The 19698-nt window shown below is 34.4% G+C and overlaps 1 protein-coding gene across 2 annotated transcripts in view; it reads right to left on the bottom strand.

Moving 5' to 3' along the window:
* rictorb (RPTOR independent companion of MTOR, complex 2b) overlaps positions 1-19698 on the bottom strand; it is a 47601-nt gene that overhangs the window by 14945 nt on the left and 12958 nt on the right. For both annotated transcript variants that reach the window (XM_009295386.5, XM_005161241.6), the window contains exons 5-26: positions 19034-19165; positions 18504-18567; positions 16800-16926; positions 16538-16707; positions 13910-13977; positions 13736-13803; positions 13322-13404; positions 11504-11591; positions 11301-11391; positions 11106-11172; positions 9753-9833; positions 9560-9660; positions 9281-9446; positions 9111-9212; positions 7412-7458; positions 7179-7314; positions 6246-6445; positions 3303-3429; positions 2998-3162; positions 2650-2726; positions 1917-1995; positions 128-237 (exon numbers count right to left, since the gene is read on the bottom strand). In XM_009295386.5, the coding sequence (XP_009293661.2) occupies positions 128-237; positions 1917-1995; positions 2650-2726; positions 2998-3162; positions 3303-3429; positions 6246-6445; positions 7179-7314; positions 7412-7458; positions 9111-9212; positions 9281-9446; positions 9560-9660; positions 9753-9833; positions 11106-11172; positions 11301-11391; positions 11504-11591; positions 13322-13404; positions 13736-13803; positions 13910-13977; positions 16538-16707; positions 16800-16926; positions 18504-18567; positions 19034-19165 (2349 nt within the window). The remainder of the gene's footprint in view (positions 1-127; positions 238-1916; positions 1996-2649; positions 2727-2997; positions 3163-3302; positions 3430-6245; positions 6446-7178; positions 7315-7411; positions 7459-9110; positions 9213-9280; positions 9447-9559; positions 9661-9752; positions 9834-11105; positions 11173-11300; positions 11392-11503; positions 11592-13321; positions 13405-13735; positions 13804-13909; positions 13978-16537; positions 16708-16799; positions 16927-18503; positions 18568-19033; positions 19166-19698) is intronic.

The raw sequence follows: 19698 nt of genomic DNA, 5'->3' as shown, positions 1-19698 counted from the left end.
ATTAACATTAACTACTAAACCTTACTGTAAAGTGTGACCGAAAATTATTAGACAGATTTTTCTAAAGCTCATGGAGTGGGCTCCTAATAATATCAACTGTAGTACAGAATAAGGTTTGAAAGAAAACCTTTGGTTGCTCCGTCGCACATAGTTATCCCCATCTACTGGTTTACGGTAAGTAGTGAGCGCTTCATTTAGCTGTTCCTCTATGAGGTCCACATACTTGAGGTTGTATTCCTATAGGGAAACAAAAACAATTGGACACAATAGGATGACTGAATAACACTTAGTTTGCACATTGTTATTCAAGTACACTATTAATAATGGACAAATAACAAATACATGAATGTACACAATATAACTTTAATATAACTTAATTATTTGAGCATATCAATGTTGGGTGTAATTAGTTACAATATAACTAGTTTTTGCATTAAAAATACTTTTCAGCTGAAAAAACAGTAAGGACTATTATTATTATGTCATGAACATTTTTGACAACTTTTTCAGTGGAACAAACTGTATTTGTCAGCAAAATATCTCATTAAAATTGTCATTACTCAAAAGACTACTGTCTTTTGTATTTAATAACATTTAATGATATTTTAAGTTTATTATTATTATTAATAATATTATTATTATACATATTGAGATTAAAAATCTCTTTTACAAAAGCGTCCTGGCCAAGATTAGGCAGTACACGTCACATATGTCTGACAAACAACAAACAATTGACAGTTAACATGAATAACACATTTGCAAACAAACAATTTAAAACATCTGCAAATCGGTTTTTCCATTCATAAATCATTTCTACTCTTTTTAAAAGCATTTACTGAAATCAGTTCTTTAAACTGCAACTTGGTTTGTAGATTATTCCATGCAAAAGGTGTATTTAAAAGCCCTTTTCCCCATCTCAGTCCACACTTTAGGAACAGACAGTAAATAAATTTCCTGTGGTCGAAGGCCATAGCTAAGGACAGGCTTTTTACAAATGTAATTGTGTAGATATGATGCGAGTAAACCCAGTATAGATTTATAAACAAAGATATGCCAATGCTTGAGCCTACGGATGGACAAAGCAGACCAACCTACCCTAGTATACAACATACAATAATAAGAGATTTAAAATTAGTTATAAATATTAGTGCACCATGGTAAACAGTTTCCAATGCATGCAGACTCTGAGACGAAGCATGCAGATAGATAACATCACAATAATCAACCAGCTTCTTTTTAGCATAAAATAGCAGTTCTTAATTCAAAGATAGAAGCCTAAAATCATTTTTCACCAATTGCTGAATGTGAGAACTAAAAGAAAATGTATCAGCAATTAAAATTCCAAGATATTTGTACTGGGACACCAAATCTCTGCACCATGAGAAGCAGTAATAAAAACTAGCTTTGACTCAGTTTGTTTTGAGCTAGAAAATAACGTAAGCTTTGTTTTATCAGCATTTAAAACTAGTTTTAAGTCAGATAAAGTATGTTGAAGTACGTTAAAAGCAATCTGTAGTTGAGAAATTCAGCTTGTATTACTGCAGTTGAGGTCAAAAATATTAATGACTGTGGTAAAATTCCTCACATATTTGTTAGGGCTTCATTAAAATAATACTAATAATGTCAAGTTGTCATAACAAACAATGTCATCTTTGCTTTTAAAATGGCATAACTGAGCATATGAGACTAAATGACAGTTGTTTAAAAATGCATAAATAATGTGTCATGTCAAAATTATCAAGATTCATGACAGTCTTATGAACACCCTTTAAAATAAAGTGTTACCAAATTGACTTATTGAGTTACATTCCAGACAGTCATTTAAATACAAGTTGAATGATTAAGGCAATTAGTACTTAGTTATTAATTACTTAAAAAAAAGGTAACTTATCCAAAACTTGGTATAGATACCCTACCTTCTGCCACTTCTCCAGTTGTTTACTAACATATCCTCTTTCATTTAGATAGGAGAACCCCTTGGGAATGGACAGAAACCTAGAAATGGATGCCACATCATCAGATTTAAAAGACAAGCAATAAGCAAATTAGAAACTTTACTGCAAGTAAATTAAACATAACAAATAGAGAAAAAAGAAATACAGGCACTACTACGCTTTTTTCATGTTTCATGAACTCAATTTAAAAAGTACAATTTTATTTTAGTGAGCATAAAGCATGTGCAACTAAATGAATACACAAAACCAAATAATTAAAACAACAAGAATAAAATAGTTTTTTAAAGTGTAATTTTTAAGAAGCCAAAAAAAACAGATCCTTTTTTTTAGGTCTTTTTCAGAATTATTTAAGCAAATATTAGCAAAAAGAACTGTAATATTATTTATTCAAAAAGTACATGCTAATGTACCAATCTAATTTATAACCTTCAAACATTTTTGAAGAATCAAGTGACACTGAAAACTGGAATAATGGAAAGTTTCCAGAGGAATCATATAAACTTGACTTATATCAAAATAGAAAGAAATTTCACTATATCACTTTGTTTAGGACACCAAGACTGATCTCTTCATCAGATTGCCCATTGTTTTAAATGCTTCTCAGAAATGTGCTACTAATTTAGGCACTCAGGAATTATATAGAGTAGCCTCTGAGTTTTATAGAACAAATAAACAGGAAATATTGAAGCTTTACCTTAACAGCAACAGCACACCTTTGTCTCCCAGGTGAGTTAGTGCTGGCTTCATGTGAATCAGAGCATGCAGATTTGCCTAAGATGCCATGAACAGACAGAACATCAGTTTTGACAGAAGGCATGTATTCACAAGCCAACCTAAAACTCAATCGTTGAAATTCTGGCACAGAGCTTGATCTTAAAACTGGTTGTTTACAGATCTCAATGAAAGATTCCTGGAACAAAATTACACTGGCACTGCACAGTCGAATCACAAACGGCTCCAATATCAACACTCATTTTATCACTTCAGATAAATAACACGACATTCTGCTAAGATAAATATCTCAATGGCCTTAGGGATTCACCTTGTCCTCACAGGCCTCATCCAGTATGTCCAAAGCCTCCACCGAGACGGCCTTGCTGCGGTCGTGTAACTGAGTCACCAACAGTTCAATGCCCCAGTTGCTGAAAAACTCCACATTAGCTCGTAACAACACCCGCAGATGCTTGGTGGCGTACAACCTGCAGTTCTGTGCCAAGAAATATTCAAGACTTAAATTACTGTTGCAGCTGCATACAGGCAATGCTTTTACCAGCATGCTTTGCTAAGCATGGCTCAGTTACAGTAAACACACTCAAAGGGTCAAAGGTTAGAAGGTCTATTTCTTACGTCAGTGGCAGCGGTGAGGATCTTTGAGAGGATGACCCGAGCTAAACCATCCCGACTGTAGTCCAGTGTGGAGACCACCAGCTTCAGAAGATGGTCCTGGTTCTTCAGGGAGCACAGGTTCAGCAGGCTGCAGAAACAAACAAGAGGTGTAGATACCAATATATTACGTGTTTTTTTAAAGTTTGCTAAACATTAGGGATGTGCAATGTTATTTAAATAAACAATACTGCTTGTGTTATTAGTCGAAGGGGTTATTTTGATTTTTGAAGAAAAAAGTAGCCTGTCAATGTGGCAAGATTGTTTATAGCCCCATATGCAACCAGTATGTAATGTTTTGCTAGTTTAAAAAGGACTCATTCTTTACCAACATCCTAATGAACAGTTGTCAATTGTATAATTGATTTACATAGTATAAAATACTAGCATAATTGACCATTTGCAGGCAGTTTGATTGACAGGTGATTTAACCAATCATAACACAGTGTTACTTTCTTTGAAAAGCAGAACAGCCAGAGTAAGCAGCCATAGTAACATCGGCGACTAACATGAAAAATGGTAAAAATGTGCTCGTATAGGCCTTTCAATGCAGACAGCTGGTACCCAGAAAGACTGGATATATATTTTTATTATGAATGAAATGGATGTGTTTGTCACCATCAGCTGTCAATCCAGCTGCTACTTGTTGAACGAATGACTCAAAACAAAGGTACTCAAGACTGATGAACTAATGTTTTCTGTTACTGGAGCAGAACAGTGGGCAAAACCTGAGGTTATAGATATATGACGTGACTATAACCAGTAGACCAATAACTACATGAGGACACATTGCCTGGAGACCCAGATAAACAATCAATTAATCTTTATCATCTTTAATACATTCATAGATGCATTATTATCGTCTTGATAGAGATGCCACCGTTTCCGAGTGTTTGTAAATTCTGCGGTAGGGAATGAATTTGTAACATTTTGATTGTATTCAAATGATCCGAACTTCCCATCAATGTACTTGTATTCTATAGCTTCAGTTTTGTTTTCATTTATGCTTACATGCCCAATATCTCCCTCGAATGTTCAATGCAGATATGTTTGTCTGAAATCAGTATGTAATTTGTACAGAAATTACTCGATATTTCTCTGGGCAGGGCACAGATTGACAGGGGAGGACCGTGGCTGATAATCTGGGCCTGACATTAACTTTTTTGATCACTAGTCACTGTGGCTAGTAGTTTTCCAACGTTACAAGCCACACACCATTTTCACTGGCCAAAATTTTGTTGTTGGGGAAAAATATTTTATATTCATGAATTTAACTCTGACATGCTAAAAACTACAAATATGTCCAAATATGACTTTTTTTTATTTCACATGACTTTTTAGGACTAAACATTAAGGATTTTTTTCTCTGGCCACATCAAACTAATTTCCTTGCCACAAATTTCAAATAATGTATCATAACAAGCTAAATTTAGCTGTATACATACACTTTTTATTCAACAAAAATGTCAAAGGGACATTTAAAAAAATTATTCTCATTTATTTAAAACTATTCACTGTAGTTTGTCCAGGCTAAACGTCCCAGATCATCAGGTAACTCTACATAAATGGAGAGTTATCTCTTATTAATGTTTTTATAAAATATTATAATTAAACCATATTAACAAAAATAACTGCAAGCAAAAAAAAGCAAGAAAAACATTGTGTGCGATAATGAAAGGATGATCACGTTAACACGATTAACGTTAGGCCCAGTAATAATCTGTTCAAAGAATGGTAAAAGCGAAAGTGGCAACAGCTGCTGCATACAAAAAATCTTGGGATCTCTTGAAAGCAGCAGGACTGTGGGTGCACGAGCACCGCTTTTTTCCAATCTATTTCAAAGACAAACGATCGCACCAGTTGCATTTCCAGTTTCTTTTAAGCACACGCAGCCATCACATCATCTGTGTCACGCTCACAACGTCAGTGAGCGAAGATCGCCGGAGTCACTATGTGCCTTATCATCCTTGCATTCTGTATTCACCTGCTTTCTTTTGCTCATGTGGAGAGTTATCAATCTTGCTGCTTCTCGATTCTAAGAGCACATTTGCAAGCATATTGACAAACGGTCTTAAACTAAAATTCTAATCTTTAGAGACGAGGCAGCTTTAGCAAATTAAAAACGAATTTCAATCAGCCAAAGTGGCTTGTGGAGTTTGTCTAACCCGCCACAGCTGAAATCTACCCGCATTTGGCAGGTTGGTGGGTGTTAATGTCAAGCCCTGCTGATAACGAAAGATTGTCAGACAGTGATAAGGGGCGGGGCTTTGTGAAGGGTCAATTGAGCATACAATACAGGGTTTTTAATCAATTTGGCTGCCTGTTAGCTTTACAGACTTCTAATAAGGCTCCTGAGACACACTGCCAACAACAACTACTTGCAATGAAAGCAGACTGCATTGTCGCATTGCATTGCTTGAATATTCTACATTTTATAAATACTCATATAGACATATTCATTTGATTTAAAATGAATATGTCTAAATCTAATGTTGACTAAGTGAATGCCTAATATAGAATGATCATAATCAAAGACAATCACACTGGGCTAACATCCTGAGGATTAACACTTTTCCCAGCAGGCTAGTCAGATACTGCCAGCATTTTTGACGATTTTAACTTAAATTTGATAACCCTCAGAATGTCTTCTGCTAGAAATATATCACCGTAATATAACTTAAAATAATGAACCAAGCCTCTGCTTTTAAACAGCATTTGTAATTCATAATTTTTTACACCATGTAAGCTCTATATTTGCGGATTCAGATGTGTTTAACTGGGTTTGAAGAGCTTAAGTCTGCCGTAAAGATACACTCAGGAAAAAGGACTGGATACCCATTGAGCTAGTCATGTACACAACATTTGTTTATATGTTAATGGAGTTAGTTGTAGCACACATCCACCAACCATTGGAAGACACTGCACTTCTCAAGCATCTTAACGCCCTGGGGATTAGCGGAGAGAGTGCCGAGGAAGAGGAAGTAGTGCTGGCTGAGGGTCGTGAGGAGGCCATTGCTCTGAAGACTACGGTCTGGTTTCAGCCCAGAGGAAGCGGACAACCACTGTACTATGTCCTTCACCAGGTCTTCCAGATAACCCTGGCCATCCTAAGGAGACAGGTGTGAAAAATGAAGTAAAGGAATTTTGTTGTTATTGGAAAGGAACAAAACAAGCGATGATTATAACTTCCATTGAGAGACTGCTCCATTCTTCTCCTTATGCTTTTGGGGTGCATTATTGTGTGCATTTACTGTCACCAATTGGAGAGGTCAGCATACTTCTAAATTAGTTTCTAATGTGTGCATGCATTTTACACTCCTCTCCAGTTGCACATCCAAAAATTGCACAACAAAAGAAGAAGATGATATAGTCTCTAGCTGGGGGTTACACAAAGCTGATTATAAACATTTAAATATGGATATTTTTCTTCCTAATACACACATCAATTTGATACAGGAGACCCTTATTCACCCTCAAAGCCATGTGATGAACTTTTTATCATGGATAGATGTGGTTTATTAAACTTATTTTAGTAATTACAACTTCCTTTATTGAGAAAAAAAAACCCTATCTATTGCTACTATAGAGCTGGAAATGCAAAATATAATTATTTTAAACAACTTTGACTGGATTTGACAAAGAAGAAAGCCATATACACCTAAGATACCTTGAGGATGCCTTGCTCATTTTAATTTTTGAGTGAACTAACCCTTTTGCAAAATAAAAATCATAATTTAGAAAAAACAAATGACAAATTGGAAGGAACAATGAACAGCTTTGGAACAATATAACATCGATGGTGGGACAAAAAAAAAATGACCTCAAGTTCTCCCTTCTCACCTCATCTGACTCTAGCAGGAACTCGATGAACTGACAGCCCACCACTGTTAACTGTCTGGCCTTGCTGTAGTCCAGCTCCAGACTGGCGTACAGCTTACTGCTAGGCTTGTAGAAGAAGAGCAGCCTTCGCACAAACCTGAAAAGTAGAGGAAGTGGTGGAACTGTGGTGAATGGTGGACCAAACGAAAACCATTAAATATATTTCTAAGAACAGGAAACCAAACTCTGCATACTTGTGCATCTGTTCCTCTTTGTTGTTCCGAAGGTTGACATTTGGCCACTGTAGCATGAATAAAAATAACTCATTAAGAGACGCTACATTGAACAACTACATTTTTGCATTTGGGGAAATGCGAGCGATGCTTTATTGACATGCATCAAAGCTCCAGAGACATACCGTAGTCAACATTTGAAGTGGATCAAAACCATGCATCAAAGTTTTCCTAAACGCATTCAACAAAACCCATTCTTGTCTTAGAACAATTTTGAAAAACTTTTTGGATCCACTTTTAATTTTGACTAGTGTATATGTCTGTTCAAAATATATATTTAAAAAAAAAATACTTTTAATCAGCAAGGGTGCATTACTTGAAAAATCACAGTAAAAACTTTAAATGAATGAATGAAACTATCAAAGGACTCTAAAAAATATCCAGTTTCTACAAAATACTATTTTTTTTACATTTATCATTAAAAGAAAGATTTCTTAAACACTAAATCATCATATTGGGACGATTACTAAAAGACTGACAGTGAAAACTGGAGTAATAATGCAGAATATTCAAATTTGCCTACACAAGAATAAATGACATCAATAGCACATTTAAACAGATAATGATATTTAATGAAAGTATATTTCACAACTGTTATTATATGAAATGTTTAAAAAGTAAAATGCAGCCTTGTTGATCACAAATGTCAAAAACTTGTTTAATGGGTAGTGTTCACCTTTTAAAATGACTTTATACAACAGAAAAAATAAGTATTGAACACGTCCCCATTTTTCTCAGAAAACATTTCTAAAAGTGCTGTTGACTTGAAATCTTCACAAGATGTTGGTAACAATCAAAGAAATCTATATATGCAAAGAAAACAGTTTATAAATTAAGTTATGCATAATAAAATTAAATGATGCAGCGAAAAAGTATTGAACGCATGAAGAAAAGGAGACATAGAAAGGCAGTGAAAGCCCAGACAGCAGCTGAAATCTCTCAGTAGTTCTTCAACAATCCGCCGCTTTTCGTCAGTGTAAATTAATATTAGCTGCTTCAGTCCAACATCTTTATTACCAGGATGATGAAGATGAAATCAGAGTGGACATTTCAGCAAGACAATGATTCAAAAAAACAGCAAAAGAAACTCTCAAATGCTTTCAGAGAAATAAAATCAAGCTGTAAAATGGCCCAGCCAATCACCTGACTTGAATCCAATAGAAAATACAAAATAAAGCTCAAATTTGATAGTCGAGACCAACAGAACCATCAGGATTTTTACACTCTGATGAAGCAATTCGTGTGACTTCATTCTCAATAGGAGAAGTGTCTTTAAGCTGCCATCACCAAAAAATCATTTTATATATTGTATTATATTAAGTACATTTCAGTAGTTCAGTACTTTTTCATTGTGTCAATTCATTGTTATTACACATAACTCATTTTTAAAGATGTTTTTTTTGTTTTATGTTTGTATTGTTTAGGTTTTTACCAAAATCTGGTTCAATTCCATGTCAACAGCTTCTTTAGAAAATATTATTCCCAGGAAAAAACATGACATGTTTAATAATTTTTTCCCTCTGTATGTATATTGATATTATAATATAAGTATATTATAATTTTAAAATGCAATATTAAAAAATAGGAGTGTGACATCTGTTCCATCAACAATGGTGCTTAAACACTTTAAAAACACCACAATAAAAATAAAAAATTTTACCTTGAGTATGGTGCTGATTAGGACCCAGTTCCACTCCAAATTCTGTTTATGATTGAGAATCTGACTGTCTCTGAGGTTCATCATAAGGGCCTCCTCAGTGTCCTGAACAACACAACAATCATGTCAGAAATGACATCCATAAAAGCATTACTACAGTTAACAGCAACTACCTTAATGACAAAAATGTCCCTCTGAGGCCTGAGGTGCTGGTCCCGACAATAATGAGCAGCCAGAGATTTACGGACAATGAGGTCCAAGTAAAGACTATTGGGTTTGGGGCCTCGCTTCTTCTTCTCATGAAATCTTTTCAAGTAATTAACCGCAGCACTCGCCCGTCTACAAAACACAACCAAACACAAAGCTCCATCAAAATAAATAATCACTGGTCTCATACTCTGACACTGCGCTATTTGTGCTGCCGTCTATGTAGGGCAGGATGGCTAACTTACAGTCTTTTCCCCTGAGGAATGTCAAAAGAAGCAGCCATGTTCATTAGAGTGGGCAGGCAGTGCAGGTGGTGACTATGAGAATGAGGGAGAATGGTGTTGGCCTGAAAATAAAATAAAGGTAACTCAAGGTCATTTGGGATATACAATACATGAGTGTGCTGTATGAACAGTTGACCTCAGTTTAGTACTTTACCATATGCAGGAGTTCTCCTAAGAGGATAGTTGCACGAACTGAAACACTATCTTCACTGCTAGTGATCACTTCAACCAAGCCCTAAAAAAACAACAGCATCATCATTAGGGCAGCACAATATATCGTTTAAGCCTCAATATCGCAATGTGCATGTCCTCAATAGTCACATCGCAGGATATGCAATGTTAAGTTTTAAATAAAACACGGTGAACTACGATGTCTGTTTGTTCGATACTTTTCTGTTCAGAATATCTTTAGATTTTTAAAAGAACATTTTTTTCAGCTAATGAGTGATATGAAACTTCACAGTCGATCATGATCCAGTTTCCTGTTCTTAGTTCTCAAAACTAAAGAATTTAACGTCCCAGGCTCATTGGAAATATCTGCCTCTGCATACATTTTTATAAATTGTAAAATATGTTGCTGCGAGTGTGTTATTATTATTTATTTATTGCCACATCAGCAACTTATGGCTATTTCATGGCAAAATGGATATACATAAAATATTACATGATAAGAACAAATTCATATTACAAAAAATAAAAAATACTTAGGAAAATATATAAAATATAAAGAAATAAAATTCACACAAAAATATATTCAAAGTTAAATATGTTTTTCAGTTTAATTTTTGATAAATAATTGAAGATTCTTCCTGGCTGTACCTTTTTAAAAATGTCCATCAAAGTACTCCCCTTATAAAAATTTTGTCTAATTGTAATCAAACTTGCACATTCCAACAAAATATGTTTGGTAGTAAGAGCAGCTTGGCAGTAATTATATTTAGGTGGGTCTTGGTTATTGAGTAAATACAAACGAGTCAACCTAGAATGTCCAATTTGACATCTAGTATAGACAGTTTGATCATGCCTGGTCTCAAAATTATAATTTGCTAAGTGTCTTTCATTTATTTTTAGATTAATGTCATGCAATTTATTATTTATGCAGTAAGTTGACCCATTCCTTTTGCCACCTTTAGTTTACGTACAAATTAATTGTGGGTTTTAAGACCTCAGGAGGAATTCCCCGGGTATGTTTTATTGCACATTTCATGGTTGATGGACGTGTTTTGGAGCAGGGGGACTAAAACAAACATTTGACTGTACTTATTGGACTTAGGGCTTCTGGTTGTCTATTTTACACAATTTCTGAATAAAATTCCAAAATAATATTTGTATTTCAAAACGTTTTTTTTCTGTCATCAATGCAATTTTGCTACGACATGATATAATAAAAGGCTCTGAATTATTTACCATAAAATTTGTTATCGCACTTTTTTTCCCCAGAAAATCATTTGTGCTTAATGACACTTCAATCTGACTTTAAGTCACTTTTAAAAAATGGTATATTTACCTCTAAAAGTCCACTATGGATGAAGGCAGAAAGCAGCAATGCGAGATAGTTATCCATCAAATCAGGTCTATTTAGATAAAAACAAAACACACACACACGTAAGACATTGAAGCTGCATGCATACAAGGCTGACCTTGATTTAAACCCAACCCTAGCCCAGTTTGACAGTTAATTAAGCCCAGTAAATACTCGTACCTGGACCGCGCCCTATGTGGAAGTATTATTTTTGCTTCTGATGCTACAAAGCCATCTGACAGTCTCCAGCTGTCCTGAAACCTACTAGGGTCTGGAAAGGGCATTATTAGGACATTATTCAGTCAGTGTGAGCTGACTTCAAATGTGATCGATGTCTGAAATGAATATGTTAATCAGCACAAGCAGACAGCAGTAACACTCACCCACACTGAGAAGAGCTTCAATAAAATCTTGTGTCACCACAGGAACAGGGAGCCTGAATATTTCATACATCACCTCCAGTAGTCCTCGCTAAGAAAAGAGATGAAGCAAATATGAAGCATCTCATAATGACTGATAACAATAATAATAAATGTACAAAATAATGAATAAAGAGCTAATAAAATAGTGGGCCTGTTGTTTTAATTAAAATTTCTACATCAGTATAATAATACTTATACAGGATATTGAATAGGGTATTTAATTAAATAATAATAACAAAAAAGAAAATCTTAGTATTACTTTGTTCAATTTTAAGAACTATTGTTTACAAAATTAGCAAGTTTCTTTCAAAGTGTACTTGCATTAAAATCAGCAAAATTCAATTCATGACTTTAATTTTGCATGTAGAATTTAGATATATTTTTAAATGTACATAAACTGTAAACATTAATTATTCACATAACAAATAATACATTAAAAACACAATGTAAGCACCCTACCACAATGCACAATGCATTCATATTGTAATTATCAAAATGGTTTTAAAAATTGTTCTGAATTTAGGGATGCGTTCACACGTGTATTGTGATCATTTTAGTTTGTTTTTGACACATCTAGGACCTAAGGAACTATACCAAACTTTATTACATTTAAGTTGCCATATGTAATTTCCTAACTTATTTTTGTAATATGCTAAAAAAAATTAAAAACATTACTTTAAATCATATTAACTAATTGTGTATAAATATATATTTTTAGAACTTATTACAATAAAAACAAAAACAATGACATTTATAGCACAGGGGGGTTTAATGCTGTATACATTAGTCAAGCAGAATATGCTCTTTGCCTTCATTTGCACACTGATATCTCTGGATTTTGCTCTCAGGTGACAATATGTACATTTAAAAAAATCATTTATGTCATTTAATTGAAACATTTAATTTGCATTGTTTTTTTTACAGCTTAGCAACAAAACAAACTAACATTAAATTAGAAATAGGTCTCTAAACTATCCCTATCATTCTCCCTTTCTTCTCAGATGGGATGGTGGGTCAAATCAAAGGTTACCCACAGGCCCTAGTTTGGCCACCTCTGATCTTTGTAATGTTTCCTGTTTTTGGATCTTAAAACTTGAGAATTTTACAGCCCAGGCTCATTTACAATATCTGCCTGTTCATACATTTTTGTGAAATGTAAAATATGTCTCTCCGGGTATGTTTCGTTGTTTTAGAGGACAAATCCACTAGATGGCGTTTTGTATATTTTTCCGAATCTCAAGTTTCAGATACAAGGCTCTAAGTATATATCCATAAGAATGTAAGAAAAGTTCTCAGCGAACATTTAGTTTTACCTTGATTTTACATTGCTTTGATCTCTTTTGTGGTACCATGTTTCATCATTTACAAACCCAATCATTACTGAGTGCACCAGAAATCTTGTACATATGGAGTTAGACTAATAAGGCAAACATCTTTGATTACAAATCACAGAATCCTTTAGTCATCGATAATGTAAATGTCATTAGTGTGAAAAGGAACAAACACTGTATTTGTGTAGTGTTCATTTCACCTAGAAACTGCAATCAAACTTATGTTGAAGTAGGCTGAATCATGTATTTCAATGAGCCTGTGTTGGCATTTACAGTAGCAGACAAGTTACATCAAACAGAACATGACGCTAATATATTTATTACTGTAGTTTCCGTTCTTCTTTGTAAACAGGCCTTTAGTGTTGTAGCTCTTCAAATAAAGGGAACTGGTTTTAGGATTTGCATGGTAAGCGTATAGAAAGCTTTCTAATTATATCTTTTATCGTACCCTCACTTCCATATTTGGTATACACAGCAGACCAATGAGAGACTGGATTCCAGAGTTGCCTGACTTGCAGAGATTAATGATGCCTGTTGATACAGAGAGAAAAAAACAACAGGTTCAGCCTGAGCAATAAACAAACTCCTGCTGCAATGAGGTGCGCTCATGAGGAAATTCCCTTTAAAAGATGCATGATGCATTACAACACCTATTTCTGTAAGAGCTGGCTTCTTTGGTAATCATTTTAGATGCATAATAGTAAAATATGCATTGTTACACAATCAACCTTAATAAAACATTGATTGGAATCTTGAACTACAAAAATTTGTTTAAAAAAATTGCAGCTTTCAACAGAATTTGAATAGTACATAATGTTCAAATGTTTTTTTCTTTTAAAAATTTAAATACTGAGGCAATTACCTGACCAAGAGCGAAGGGATGCAACAATCGACATCTTACTGGCCAGAAATCGAGCCTCCCTGTCTTCTCTGTGAACAGAAACGCCATAAATCTACACATGCAGCCAATAAAAAGTTGCATGCTTGCCTTTCTGATGGTTAATTCTGTTATGAAAATCTTCAAAGCAACACTCACTTGAGCTGACCCTCTGCTGTGTCTGGATTGTGTCTGTAGTGGAAGTCTGTGTAAGGTGCCAGGATTTGCTGGAAAGGAAGTAAATGATTACTGAACTGTCTTACCAGGTTTACAGAGCATACATGTCACATAATAATAAAGACAAAACATTAAATCAAAAAGAAAGACAAACTAACAAAGCTAAATGAACAAGAAAACTAAATATTGGGAGACCATGCAACAGGCATAGCAGTGGATTCCAGAGGCAATCACAAATAAATGTCACTACACCTGCATTAGAAGTTACACTTGTTGGTCAGTATCCTGAGCATGTCCTATAATGTGGTCATATCATTGGCCTACGAACATTTCCTGCTTGTTATCACACTATTTCGTAACTGTAACAAGAGGCAATTCAATCATCTTTCAAACTTCATGTTCAACATAACATTATTTATAAATTTGTGGCTCTTTTTGGATTCTCTGAAACTATAGAAAATGAAAATGTAAAACAGGAAATATGTTGGGACCAGTGTTTTTGTTTACATCCCTCAAAATGGTCTATACTGTGTGTTTTGCTCCACCATTGTAACAGTCAACATTGCTTCACTCACCATAAAGCTTGAGGTGATATTAGAACACACAAAAACAACAAAACATTCAATAAAAATTAGACAACCATTCATATATGAGAATGTGTTTCTATGTGTTTCTATATTTAAAAACACAATATTCAAACTAATAAATCTTGGAAATGCAACCAGCTTGCTCTCGAGTCATCATAGATTGGCTTTTACTGTACACAGACATACACACAAAGACTCTGCTGCAGATTTGAAATGTGAAATTGTCAAGCAGTTTGAGAGATTTCGGGGAATTCCCCAATAACGAAGATAGGACATAGTTTTGGAAGCCAAAAAATGCTGCTGGAGGCAATGCAATTATGGTCGCAGAATGAAGAGCCTTTCTTGAATAGTAAGTGAAGGTAAATAATGATTTATAATCAAAATAAAATCTAAGCTTTTTTTGATGACAATATTAAGTATGCCATTTTTGGGATCATCTCACCCAATATTCTAAACCTCAAACCTCCTGAGCACCATTGAAAAACAGAGAAGTCCACTCAAATCTGCCAAATGCTTTCCAGAATGATCAATAGAGTGGCTACTGTAGCAAGCAGGCTGAGCCAGAGGGTGTTTAGTTGGTGTGGGATCATAGTTGATGTGTTACATCAGAAAAGACATGCAGTTGAAGTCAGAATTATTAAACTCCCTGAATTATTAGTCTCCCTGTTTATTTCTGTTTAACACAGAGAGTATTTTTTTCAACACATATCTAAACATAATAGTTTTAATAACTCATTTTTTATAACTGATTTACTTTTATTTTTGCCATGATGACAGTAAATAGTATTTGACTAGATAATTTTCAAGACACTTCTATACAGCTTAAAGTGACATTTAAAGGCTCAACTAGGTTTATTAGGTTAACTAGGCAGGTTCAGGTAATTAGGCAAGTTATTGTATAATGATGGTTTGTTCTGTAGACTATCGAAAAAAAATTAGCTTAAAGGGGCTAATAATATTAACCTTAAAATGGGTTTTAAATTTTTTTTTAACTGCTTTTATTCTAGCCGAAATAAAGCAAATAAGACTTTTTCCAGAAGAAAAAATATTATCAGACATACTGTGAAAATTTCCTTGCTCTGTTAAACATCAATTGGGAAATATAAAAAAAAAACTATAATAATTCAAAGGTGGGCTAATAATTCTGATTTCAACTGTATATATTACAGAAGTGAAAGACAAAATTCCAGGTCTTCCCAACTTATTTACCAACGTAAGCCCTTAGGTTCAACTCATGGTGAGTATAGTGGGGGTTGTTTGAAAATATGCTTTATGTATGTAGGGGACACATACTTCACTTTAAAGGGGACCCATTATGTCCATTTATACAAGATGTAAAATAAGTTTCTGATGTCCCTAGAGTGTGTATGTAAAACCTGAGCTCAAAATCCCCCACAAATAATGTTTTATAACTCTTTAAAGCAGCTCCTTTTAGGCTTTGATCCTAATTGTGCCATTTTAGTGATTGTCGCTCTAAATTGTAATGAGATTGTGCTCTTTTCAAAAGAGGGGGGAGCTACACATGCCTATGTGTCAGCATAGTGGCAGATTCAAAACAAGACTAACATCCTATACTAATGAGTTAGATCATCACTAATGGGCGGAGCTTTCCCTCTCTGTGACATGTACAAAGAGAGAATATCAATTAAATAGTTTCTGCAGATTAACAGCAAAATTATAACTCCAAGGCATTCGAAAAAAAGTGAAAAAAAAAAATCAAAATGCCTTTATTAACATGGCTAATTTAGCTGTTTATCTTTATGTATCGCTACACAAAGAGCACAGACACATTAATTGCCCCTGAAGCACTTTTGCAGATTGTTTTTATGATTTGCGATTATAAAAATAGAATTAATACATTTTTGCCATTACATGCTGGTTTTATTTACAGACTTTTATTACACAATTGTATTTAAATCCCTTAAAAAACTATTTTGCATAATAGGTCCCTTTTAAATAATCAAAAACGAAATAAAATAAATAATTTGTGATGGGATCATCATAGTTGAAGACAGATCCATACCTCTAACTCCACGTCAGAGCGAACATATTGCCGTGTATGTGGGTGGTTGAGGAGGTGCAGGATGGTGGTCATCAGAGCCTCATTGATGCGACTGAGCTGACAGTCGATTACATTCTTCAGGATGGTGCTGAGTCCACCACGCTTGGCCACAATCTCAGGGTTCTCAAGTGCTGTGTGACAAATGCAAACATTCATGAGTTCAATATCTGCATTTATAAACTAATAAAGTACAGAACATTCTCTGATCCATAAGTAAACTCACCAAGTTCACAGATAATGGCGATGCAGGCACGAACCATACGGTCCCGCTCCTGTGGTCCATCGTTGCCCACTGCAATGAGGGAGTTTGCAACAGAGCTTGGGAAGAGCAGGGCGTTCACAGTGATCATCTGGAAAATAAAGGCAAAACATTTATAATGACACTTCCATCCATGATAGAAAAACAACACTGCACTGATCATTCAAGTAATTAAAGGTGACTCATGCTCTGTTTTACAAGAACTTTACAAGCCTCAAGTCCCCTCAAAACAGTAATACTAAGTGGAAACATTCATTCATTCATTTTCCTTTGGCTTAGCCCCTTTATTCATCAGGGGTCACCACAGCGGAATGAACCGCCAACATATCCAGCATAAGTTTTACACCGCAGATGCCCTTCCAGCTGCAACTCAGTACTGGGGAAACATCCGTACACAATAATTCACATACACTACGGCAAATTTGGTTTATTCAATTCACCTATAGTGCACGTCTTTGGACAATGGGGGAAACCAGAGCACCCGGAGGAAACCCACATGAACAAGGAATAAGTGGAAGCAAACTTTTACATTTAGTCATTTGGCAGATGCTTTTGGCCAAAGCAACTTACAACTGAGAAGACATTCAGCAGATCAACACAAAAAGGCAGTACGAAAGTGCTAATTATGCAAAGGAACTGTTAGTGCTAAAAAAATTTAAAGCAATAGTTAGGGAGTGGTTATATTTTGAGAGGGGAGTGAAGTGTTTTTCTACAGGTGGTTTGTCAAGCCCATTCACCTGTGTGATGCTCACTTAAATACATGTATTTGTGTGTACTGCAAATGTACAAAAACTGGTGCAGTGTCAGTTATATGAAAGAGTATGCTTTTTACAGATGGTTTGTAAAGCCCGATCACCTGTGTTTTGCACTCAGTTTTGGTTGTTGTTTGTGTGTATGTGTGTTTTTTTTACTGAAAAAAGCAGAGTCTTTGCAGCTTGTGTTTTAAACGGTCTCATTTTTTTGTCACACTCATGTAGAGAAATATGTAGCAATTCCTCATCACTGTTATCTACATCAATTTTAAAGACTGCTCACTTTAAATTTGTATTCTATTTAATTTTGCTAATATTATTAATTTTGGGAGGCCAGATTACGTTTTATTTTTATTGGTCATTCTTTTGCTTAACAGACATTCGCTGACAAACAAAACAGAAAATCAAATAAAACTAAACAATTAAAATAAAATCTCAAAATATAAAGAAAAAAATTTGACAGATTATTCATTTGTTTCGTAAACAGAACTATATAAAATAAAAATGTGTATAATAATTAATAATAATAATTAATAATAAACATTCTATTAAATATTAATTGTATTTTATAAAACAAAACAAAATTACCAAAACAAATTATTAAAGCAAATTTCATCACATCAAATCACTTTTATTGTGACAAAATCAGCAGTATGTGTGCTATGACGAGCAAAAAGCTTACGTGCTGGCTCCAAACAGTGCAAAATACAACGACACACTCCAAAACAAAACAATATACTATTTACAGTGTTGACAATAAATATGTGAAAGACAATAAATACATATGCAGACACAGATAGACAAGTACACAGACAAAAAGGAGTACACATATTTTGACTGTTGGTGTATACATCTTCACCTTAACATTTTTTATTATTCATCAGTTTCAACTAAACAGCAATACTTCACATCTCACCTTTCTCACCAGTCTGAGAGCCTGAGTGCGCTCCACCTCATTACTCTGCTGGATGTCAATGCACCTACAGGTCAAAAGATCACATTAGATAACATTACGCTAACCAGTCAACACAGCTAGTCAATGTAGTTTCTAAAATGATCCACAAAAAAGATTCAATCACATGTGTTCTACAGCCATTCTTATTTATTCATTTTCCAATTCAATGACCTGACTTGTTGTGTATGTTCAGACAGGACAAAAAAAGAACCAAAGCTACAGCAGGATACAAAATAGTAGCAAATCCTGCTTAAAATGATTTAAAATAACCTTAACCAGACTTGACTAGCTCATCATATGAACAGCCCTTCTCTCACACACACATAGGATGAGACGCTAACAAGAGGTGATCCACAACTCGGCACACATTAGCATCAAGTCAAGCTTCTGATGAAAACGCTTAGCTTCTAGCCCACAATTTCAAACTTAGACATGAATTTAACAGCTAAAATAGCTGACCCCCATTTAGTGCAATAAAACGTGGTACAGACCTGGAAATCAGGTAATCCACCTGGAGACGCAACACCTTCTGAAGGATATTACTGTCCCTGATGAGGTAGCGGAGAGAACGCAAGCCAGCCGCCCGAACCTCCTTAGCCTCATTGAGGAGAGCCAACCTGAGGCTGTGGAAATAACAACGCACTGGATTTAACATCATTCCCATCATATATTTACTGAGAATTAATGGTTTTTATTTATTTATTTATTTATTTATTGGATCAGGATCATTTCAGAAGTGCATAATTAATCCATTTTTTTTATTCACAGTAATGAAATCAAATCTAATGCTCTCTCATTACTCATCCACAGGAATATTTATTTATATTTAAATTATTTATTTATATTATATTTAAGTTTATATTTATTATAAAAATATTATTATTTAGGCTCATATTTTTACCACGATTCAAACATTTTTTAAAACACAGCAATTGAATAAATTTAAACACCACATGCAGAATTTCTCTGAATTTATGATTCATAGTCGTGTTTGAGGAAAACCTGAATTAGTTTTATTTTATAAACTTCCGATGAGAAAAATTTCAAATTAAATATATAAAGAAATATTTATCCAATTTATTTGGCATAAAATACAAATGTGCCATGTTTTTAGCCATGTTTATAATAATTTTTTGAAAACACAATTTTAAAGTTA

This window comes from Danio rerio, chromosome 21 (genome assembly GCF_049306965.1).
Source record: "Danio rerio strain Tuebingen ecotype United States chromosome 21, GRCz12tu, whole genome shotgun sequence".
Lineage (NCBI taxonomy): Eukaryota > Metazoa > Chordata > Actinopteri > Cypriniformes > Danionidae > Danio > Danio rerio.
This window is presented reverse-complemented; position numbering and strand designations above follow the sequence as displayed.